Here is a 10,431-nt window from a genome sequence, read left to right as displayed (position 1 = left end):
ACAAATTTGGGTATCAATCCGATACCAAGTAGTTACAGGATTATACATTGGTCATATTCAAAGTCCTCATGTGTCCAGGCACATATTTCCTGAGTTTATAAACATAATATAAATTTTTTTCAAATAAAAGAAGATGTTGTGATGCCAAAGAATAGCGACGTAATCATAGTCGTATCGACTAGATACGCTACTGTACTTGGTATCATTACAGTGGATGTTAGGTGTAGATCCACCAATGGTGTTTGTTTACATTTTGTGTAGTGAAACATGTTTAGCTATTCCTCGTCCTCCAGTGATAATGCTACATGTAAGAAACGTACTTTATTTGTCGCCATGGAGGCGAGGATTAGTGATTTAGAAGTAGCTAAAACACTGCAGACTTGGGCTGGACTTTAGCCGCTAGCTAGCTAGCCATGTCTTAAAGCACCTCTTCCTGAGGGCGTTTCAGTGTTATAACTTCACCTTTATCTTTAGTTTTTAAGCCAAAATGCGTCCGTTCTCCCTTTTCTGTCTACACACTGTGTCTGCTTGTAAGTACTCTGTGTGTGTGCGCTGCCGAACATACTCCTCTGCTCGTAAAACCAGCAATGTCACGACGTGACGACGATAGGGGTCCCGGGGGGGAATGGTACTTTTTAGAGGTAGTATAGTACCGAAAATTATTCATTAGTATCGCGGTACTATACTAATACCGGTACAACCCTAATACACACACGGACATCTTTTAACAACTAAAACAAATACACAGGTAGAAAAGCCCACTATTTTGTGCTTCTTATGGTTCACTTATAGTGTTTTAGTTTGAGTCTTTCATGACAACGCTTTTATTGTTTTAAATATTGGTTTGAACTGTAGCACTTTAAGAAGTATTTAAATGGAAAGTTCGTAACAAATACGCAAGATATCTGTTATTCTTATAAATTATTTTTCTCCTGGATTATAGTCATGATCAACAAAGTAAATGGCCAAACGTTGAAACAAATTGATGATGTTCAAATAAAAAGTATCAATATCAGTATCGGCATATTAATCGTTTTAGATCGATATAGGATGTTTTGGGTTTTGTTTTTTTTAATCTGCCAACAAAGTGGTGTTGAGGCTGCAAATAAACAAAGAAGGGTGTGAGGAAGAGGGTGAAGGGTGTGAGGAGGAGTAAGCACAGCCCCCTCTGACTGCGCACTGACGCCTCATTCACGTCCACGCTCGTGTCGCGCAAGGAGCTCGTCGCCTTCATCGTCATCTTCTTCATCCTCCGAAATCACTTCTTCTCACTTTTAACTTCTATTTCTTTTTTACCCGGATACTTCCTTCCCTCGCTGGTGCGTACAACTTCCAGCGCAACTGTTGCGGTTTGACGCATTGGCGCTCATTTCTAACAAACGGTAAGGGACAAGCGGTAGGAAATGGATGGATGGATGGATGGTATGCAAATGATCAATTTAAATTATTGGATTTTTTTATTATTTTTTGTACAAACCTGACAATATTTACTACCGGACGTGGTTTTAAATGACTCAGAATCGACTTTCAGCTTTTAGCTTTCAGTGAAGAATGTTTGCCTGTTGAAAATCTGACCACACATTTATTTATTTCTGTGGTTATTTGTCATTTTCATGTGTCTTTTAAAGATGTTTTCTTAGTATGACGATCAAATGTTACATTCTGTGATTGATTGTAACTTTGTTCCTTTTCTTTGGACTGGTGCAGGCTGGCTGGCTGTCGCCCTCTGGTGGACAAATAGGGAATTGAGAACATGTGATTTCAGCAAACCACAGGAAATCCTTTGACTTCCAAGGAAACCAAGTTGGACTTTTCTTTTTTAAACCTGCAGCCCAACAAAGAGGAAGGAATGCATGAGCCCACATCTGAGGACCTCATTTTCTGAGCATAGAAAAAAAGAGTTTTTCCCGCCGAAATGCCGACGGAATCCTTCCATGCTGCCTACGCTGCGGCGGCTCAGTCCGCCATCGGCGTGTCCCCCTCGGGGAACCTGCTCCGGATGTTCCGGGAGTACCACAGCAACGCTGTCATCCTTGAACACTACAACTTCACAGGCAAGCTGAAGGAGAACAAGTACAAGGAGGGAATCAAACCGGAGGCCATCGCCTTCCTGCTGGTGTGCCTTCTCATCGTGGCGGAGAACGCCGTGGTGCTGGTGGCCATCTGGAAGAACAAGAAGTTCCATCTTCCCATGTACTACTTGTTGGGCAACCTGACTCTCTCCGACCTGCTGGCGGGTTTCACCTACATGGTCAACCTCCTGACGTCCGGCGAGAACACGCTCAGCATGACCCCCGTGTTGTGGTTCCTGAGGGAAGGGGGCGTGTTCATCATGCTGGCGGCGTCCGTCATCAGCCTGCTGGCCATCGCCATCGAGCGCCACGTGACCATGGTGAGGATGAAGCCCTACCAGGGCGACAAGCAAGGCCGGATGTTCGCTCTGATCGGCGCCAGCTGGGTGCTCGCCGTGCTGCTGGGGGTCTTGCCGGTCCTGGGTTGGAACTGCATGGGCCGGCTGAACCGCTGCTCCACCGTGCTGCCGCTCTACGCTAAAAGCTACATCCTCTTCTGCGTCACCATCTTCAGCGCCGTCCTCATGTCCATCGTGGTGCTGTACGTCCGCATCTTCCGCATCGTCAAGTCCAACACCCAGCGCCTGGGCTCGGGTCCGCTGAGGAAAGGATTGTACCGCAAGTCGCAGAAGTACATGGCCCTGCTGAAGACGGTCACCATCGTCCTGGGGGTCTTCATCGCCTGCTGGCTGCCCCTCTTCGTCCTCCTGTTGCTCGACTTCTTCTGTCCGACCAAGAGCTGCCAAGTGCTCTTCAAGGCGGACTACTTCCTGGGCATCGCCATGTTCAACTCCCTTCTCAACCCCATCATCTACACCCTGACCAGCAAGGACATGAGGCGAGCCATCATCAGGCTGCTCTGCAGTCCATGCCTGCTGACCAAAGACGGACAAGTGAAGAAGATGGGGATCAACTTCCTGGAGTGCAGCACCAGCAAGACTGACGCCGCCTCTCACAGACTGGAGGGACTGGAGACCACGGTGTCTTCCGGGAACTTTACACCTTCTACCATAAAAGCCATTTTCCCCAAAATGTCAAAGACTTGATAGCAGAAAAGTATGAGGTGACCGCTGATAGACCGGACGTCCAGAAACTGAAACCACGCATGATTTAAGCGCGGCGGCGACAAGAGTATGACTTCAAGACTTCGGGTGAAGCAAGAAGAATACTTTCTGGGATTCATCTTTGGAGATGATTGAGTGTCTTATAAAAAAAAAATAGCATTAAAAGGCGCCGTTGGAACGGTAAGCCCTGATACGTTTCCAAGGTGGTGATACTGTTTGTTGAAAAATGACCGAATTGTACGAAAACCGAACTTTTGCCATAGAAAAATAATGTCAATCCAATGAATCCGTCCAAAAATATTTATCTTCAATCTTACGTTTGGCTATACACTCTCGTTTTGAGGGACATTTTTGTAGACAATGGAATTTTACTTTTGAAGTGGATTACTTGAATGCACTACATTTATCTGCTCAAAACTTGCAAGTTTTGGCAAAAAAAAAAAAAAAGTCCCGTCGGGGTTTATTTTGAAGTGAAATTTGCCAGCGAGGCGGAGTCTCCTCACTCATCTTTGCACTGACCCGATCACTGAGCGTGTAACGAGCCACGCCCCATTCCAGGTAACCATCCACGGTTGTGGTAAAGGGGCGTCACGCTCCAAATAACGTGCCTGACTAATCCACGCAGTTACATGAATTATTGCCATTTTTTCATTTGACAGTTCTACTCAATTCACAACAATACGTAAAATATTGAAGGATAACATTAATGATGACTAAAGGTTAATAGAGTGGAGATGATGGTAAAAGTAAAATATGGTAATAATTAAAAAGTCTATTAATATTACTAATAATGGCTCTAAATGCCTTAACTACAAGTATAGTATACCTCCTTTAACTCTGAGGACAATTGATGTGTATTACCTTCAAAACCAAACAGGACATGAAAATCCTTAATTCTTTAAAAACATTTTGTACCTTTTTTTTGCTCAAATAAATATATATTTTTAACCATTTTCAAAGAACTTTTTCAGGTTTAAATGAGTAAAATAAGTCATGCTCTGCAAATGTATACAAATTGAAATCCATGATGCTTTTACAAAAAATGTGTAATAAAAAAAAATACATTACATGGTTGGTATTTTTGTTTAGGGCTAAAGTTGATTTGAGTCGAAAAAAAGGAAACCTAAAAAATGTAAAACCTTTGAAAATGTAAGTACTTGTATGTCCTGTCTGGTTTTAGGGTATTGTTGAATAACTGACAGTGTATTGTACACTTGTAAAAAACCTGTAGAATAAAGTAACATAACAAAAATTACCGACAAAATACAGCAAAAATGTACTGAAAAGTCCGCCTTTGTACCCTGAGGGTTAAAATGCTACTACTAATACTGATAATAACAACAACAGGTATTGTGTATGCGCTAAACACATTTTTAATGCAGCAGCTACCCTCACGATCAACATTTGTATTTTTTGGTAGTATAAAAAGGTATACTTCTGGGCTCTTGGATTCCAAAATAGTACTTTTGAGAGAACATTCTTTTTAAAAAAAAAAAAAACATGCCTACTGGATTGGAAATGTCTCATTCCTCTATTTTTGAGAGTGTGCGATAAACGAGAGACCAGGGCAAGATTTTAAATCGGCGTACGAAAACCGAGGTACCACTTTAGTGTGATATCATGACTGGGTGCAGGAAACGATCAAGGCATGACGTCTCGGACAGTGGTTTTCAAACCTTAATCACCAAGTACCACCTCAGACAACGCTTGGCTCTCCAAGTACCACCATAATGATCCACATTACAATACAGTAGCGTAGTAGGCCCAAGTATGCATTAAAAAAGGCCAGTTTTTAACAGTAACACTGTGTTTGAATAAAGGAAAATAAAAACAATTGGCGTTCCACTGGATGGAGCCTGCATACAACTAGCGGAGAGAGAGTATGGCCAACTCGGTTTCAATGTTGGTAGCAAACATGGCGCCCAATCAGAGAAAGTATTGCCAAATGATTGGTGGAAAGCCCCTCGTGCTTTATACACGGCTTTTGTCCCTAGTCTAGACAAAAAAGCCCAATCACAATCATAGGTCAACCAAGCAACCGACTATTGTGTATATCGGCTGTAAAGTGAAAGTACTTATTTTTATATCGTTCACAATTTCGGACAATATAATCGTGCGCTGCTGGATGAAAACTTTCCTTCGGTCCCCACAAGGCCCGTTGTCAGTCGCCCCTCTGGAGAAACGCCAGCTCGTTTCACCGCCGTTTACTTTTTGTACACAATCCAAAATGTAAGAAATCCACTTAGTGCAGATGTTTCACATAAATTACAGCCAATTACGCAGTCCGTCCAAGGGAGCGTAACCAAATGCCGAGAGCATGAGAAGCTTTCCCTATCTCCTCTCCTCCGTGTGTAGCAGATAATGACACGCCGCTGCAAACATCCACACCCAAACTCGGCAGCCAAAGAAAAAAAAAAACTATGTAATTTCTGCCATCTGAGTTTTGGTCTGGACCATTGCAGAGCAGAGCCCCCACCGCCTCAGAAGACATCTGTAGCTGGCGCTGAAGACGTCATATTTGGTTCTCTCGGATGCTTTTAGCGTGTAGCCATGGGGCGGTGCGTGGCTCGGCGGTAATTAAGCTGATGACAGTTTAATGGGTTGGAAAAAGCCTGCAGTCGGCCCGTCATGTAGCGTGAGAGAACTTTGTTGGTGGAAAAATATTTCTGATGGAAGTGGTAATGTAACAACCTGCACTGTCAACCTTTGCATGTATTTTATGGTAGCAATCATATAAATACACAATGGGCATTTTCATGTATATACCTGTAAAGACAAAACATCTATTCAGAGATTTGTACAGTTTTTTTGTACATATGTAGCAAGTGTGTTTTTCATATAAAAGTCTTAAGTTATGTAATTTGATGTGCACTGAATAAACCATGTTTATACTGATGTTTGCCCTCTACAGCAGGGGTGTCCTAACTTTTTCCACAATAAGGCAATTTGATATTTTCTTTATTTTGTTAAAAAAAAAAAAAAACTCAATATGTTTACGTCTAAGGACAAAAGTTAGTGTTAGCTTTGTGTGATAAGGTCGAAAAAGTGTATTATTGTTAGTTATTTCTGCTGTGTTCAAAGCGTGGCCAGGGGGCCATTTGTGGACAGCAGCTTGGATTTTGTTGGCCCGAAAAATATTGTCGGGGGGGGACGGAAAAAAGACAATGTAATAAGAAAAAGCTGAAATAAAGACAACAATAATTAATAATAATATCATTTGTCACTTACAACACAAAGCTGGTGCTAAGGTTCGATATATAATCTGTTTGAAGAAAAAAAAATTTTTTTTTATACATATATATATATATGTATATATATACAGTATTTATATATACATATACATATATATACATATATATATATATATATACATATATATACATACATACATACATACATACATACATACATACATACATACATACATACATACATACATATATATACATATATATATATATATATATATATATATATATATATATGTATGTATGTATGTATGTATGTGTATATGTGTATATATATATATATATATCCCACATACTTTAGACCAGGGGTCCCTAAACAAAAACTTTTTTTTTTATCTGTCCTTTCTAATTAATTTTCTACCGCTTGTTACTCTCGGTGTCTCCTAGCCACTCAGGCAAATTATATTGTCTAAAAATGTATTTTCCCATCGATAAAGTGACGTCATCGCACTCGGAATATATATATATATATATGTATGTGTGGGAAAAAATCACAAGACGATTTCATCTCTACAGGCCTGTTTCATGAAACAGGCCTGTAGAGATGAAATCGTCTTGTGATTTTTTCCCACACATACATATTACGCTCTACCACGGTATCGAGCACTATTTTTTTTGGGATAATCCAATTAAGACATATATATATATATATATATATATATATATATATATAAATAAATATATATACACTACCGCTCAAAAGTTTGGGGTCACATTGAAATGTCCTTATTTTTGAAGGAAAAGCACTGTACTTTTCAATGAAGATAACTTTAAACTAGTCTTAACTTTAAAGAAATACACTCTATACATTGCTAATGTGGTAAATGACTATTCTAGCTGCAAATGTCTGGTTTTTGGTGCAATATATACATAGGTGTATAGAGGCCCATTTCCAGCAACTATCACTCCAGTGTTCTAATGGTACAATGTGTTTGCTCATTGGCTCAGAAGGCTAATTGATGATTAGAAAACCCTTGTGCAATCATGTTCACACATCTGAAAACAGTTTAGCTCGTTACAGAAGCTACAAAACTGACCTTCCTTTGAGCAGATTGAGTTTCTGGAGCATCACATTTGTGGGGCCAATTAAACGCTCAAAATGGCCAGAAAAAGAGAACTTTCATCTGAAATTCGACAGTCTATTCTTGTTCTTAGAAATGAAGGCTATTCCACAAAATTCTTTGGGTGACCCCAAACTTTTGAACGGTAGTGTGTGTATATATATATATCCCACATACTTTAGACCAGGGGTCCCTAAACAAAAACTTTTTTTTTTATCTGTCCTTTCTAATTAATTTTCTACCGCTTGTTACTCTCGGTGTCTCCTAGCCACTCAGGCAAATTATATTGTATTTTTCCCATCAATAACGTGACGTCATCGTACTCGGAATATATATATATATATATATATATATATATATATATATATATATATATATATATATATATATATATATATATATATATATATATATATATATATATATATATATAATACATACATATAATACATGCATATATATATAGCCGAGGATACTGAGGTTTATCCGTAATACAGTGCTCAATACCAGGGTAGAGCAAAACATACGTTAGGTCAGGAAAAAACACAGAGGCTATTTCATCCCTACAAGCCTGTTTCGCAGGTTTCCCTGCTCTTCAGGGAGTTTATTAACTCCCTTACTCTTCAGGGGAGTTAATAAACCTGCGAAACAGGTTTATTAACTCCCTTACTCTTCAGGGGAGTTAATAAACCTGCGAAACAGGCTTGTAAGGATGCCAATTTTTTTTAACCCAATGCAGCCCCTGAGTCAAAAAGTTTGGGGACCCCTGCTTCAGACTTTTGAAATATTGTATCAAATTGTCAGCTTTTTCTAATTGAATTACATCTTTTTGCTCTTTTTTTTCCTGACATTTTAACCGTCTATTTTCAACACGATGTGGGCCACAAATGGCACTGTGGACACCACTGCTCTAGACTAGAGAGTTCCTAAGTTTTCAATGTGTGATGTTTTCTTTTTATCAGTGACATGAATTTGAATAAACTGTGATTGACATGACCGTATGTTGAGGACTATTTTAGAAGGATATTATGAATGAAATCAAAAACTGCCATAGACTTTTACGCCCTGTCCTCACTATGATGTCATCAGATTGTGTTCCTCAGCAGGCCAGACGACAGATTCATTTAAGCAAGTCGGGATGTGGCGTTCGTGAACGGATCGAGTCTTTTGGACGTCGCTAGGAGAACCGATTTGCAGTCGCGAGACGTTTTTTAACGTGCACGCAGATCCAGCGTCACCTGACTGACATCCGGACTAGAAAATGAGTCTGAGACTACGTTCACACTGCAGGGTCAAATGTCCAATTCAGATTTTTTTGTCAAATCCAATGTTTTTAGTGAAATTTCTAATGTGAATGCAATCTGACCCGCACAACGTCATGAAGTCGCACGCACTGCAGTGTTTACGGAAGTCAACATGGCTTCTACGCTGGTCACTCTCAAAACTGGCGCAATTGTGGCAATTTCAGAGATTTTGTGCGATCAAACTCAACATTTCCTGCATCTAATTATTGCGGATAGAAGATTAAGAAAGAAGAGGACAAGTATTTTGCCGTTTTAAGGGATAATTTGCTTGGATGTCTGCTTGAAGAGCGTCTGTGGGCGAGTAGTCAGAAACAGGAGTGCTGGAACTTGCAGGTGAGTTACTAAAACATTTTATTTTCACCTGTTTTCTGCTCCGTTGTCAACTATTCTGTAACCGTATATTTTGGCAAATAATTATGACGCTTATTGCTTTTTGATGACGTTTTGGTCGGATGAATGTGACCTGAACGTGGGGGCGTTCACTTTGAGGTTGCATCGCATACTTGTCCGATGTATTTCCACATACCAAAGAGACCTGGGTCGGATATGAAAAAAATCCAGAATTGCACTGTTCACACTGACACGAAAAAATCAGATACAGGTCGCAAATAGGCCAAAAAAAATTGGAATTGACCTGCAGCAAGAACTAGTCCAGAGTCAAAGAAAAGCTAGCGGCATTTGGATTAACTTTTCAAATTATTTTTACAAAACAAAAAAATATCCAATATATTTAAGCATCATTCCCACTAATTACCTAATATTTGTGTAAAATGTAATTATCCTGACAAAACTTTTTGAATTATATTTATTTGGATTCCCTTTCCAGTTCGTTGTTGAAGGTCAGGCAGTACAATTTTGTCTTCAAATTTCTATTATGTCCTCATTTGTATTGTAGTTTAATTTACACATACATACTTTGTATTCTTACTCATTTGTGTATTTTTTTTTTTTGTATTCTTAAAATGCTCTTGTGCTACAACATTTTTTAAGTGTGCGAAAATTCAAAAACATGAAGTTGTGGCACCACCTTCTGGAATGTTTACAATGACAACAAAACAAAAATATATCTATTTTCACGCATCATTTCCACTAATTATGTAATATCTGTGTAAAATGTCATTATTCTGACATTACTTTTTTACTTATTTATTTATTCTTTTAATTTAGATTCCCTTTTCTGGTTTGTTGTTGAAGGTCAGGCAGTACAATTGTGTCTTCAAATTTCTATTGTGTCCTCATTTGTATTCTAGTTTAATTTACACATACATACTTTGTATTGTTACTTATTTGTGATTTTTTTTTTTTTTTGTATTCTTAAAATGCTCTTGTGCTACAACATTTTTTAAGTGTGCGAAAATTCAAAAACATGAAGTTGTGGCACCACCTTGTGGAATGTTTACAGTGACAACAAAACTAAAATACATCTAATATTTTTACCCATTTTTTTCACTAATTATGTAATATCTGTGTAAAATGTCATTATTCTGACATAACTTTTTTACTTATTTTTTATTTAGATTCCCTTTTCTGGTTTGTTGTTGAAGGTCAGGCAGTACAATTTTGTCTTCAAATTAAAAATATGTCCTATGTTCTATATGTCCTTTTTATTCTAGTTTAATTTACACATAAATACATTTATTATCACGTATTTGTGTATTTCTTTTGTATTCTTAAAATGCTCT

General features: G+C 38.7%; 1 protein-coding gene across 1 annotated transcript; it reads left to right on the top strand.

The window, feature by feature from the left end:
• The first annotated feature begins 1,185 nt into the window (after positions 1-1,185).
• Positions 1,186-6,391, top strand: s1pr5a (sphingosine-1-phosphate receptor 5a). The gene is made up of 2 exons (XM_062036348.1): positions 1,186-1,382; positions 1,708-6,391. Exon 2 carries the CDS (start codon positions 1,916-1,918, stop codon positions 3,116-3,118), a length of 1,203 nt encoding a protein of 400 aa, XP_061892332.1. The 5' UTR covers positions 1,186-1,382; positions 1,708-1,915; the 3' UTR covers positions 3,119-6,391.
• The last annotated feature ends 4,040 nt before the right edge of the window (positions 6,392-10,431 follow it).

The sequence above is a fragment of the Entelurus aequoreus genome, linkage group LG25 (genome assembly GCF_033978785.1).
Source record: "Entelurus aequoreus isolate RoL-2023_Sb linkage group LG25, RoL_Eaeq_v1.1, whole genome shotgun sequence".
In the NCBI taxonomy this organism is placed as follows: Eukaryota; Metazoa; Chordata; class Actinopteri; order Syngnathiformes; family Syngnathidae; genus Entelurus; species Entelurus aequoreus.
The sequence above is the reverse complement of the archived record's forward strand: the minus strand, read 5'-3'. Positions and strand labels throughout refer to the sequence as shown.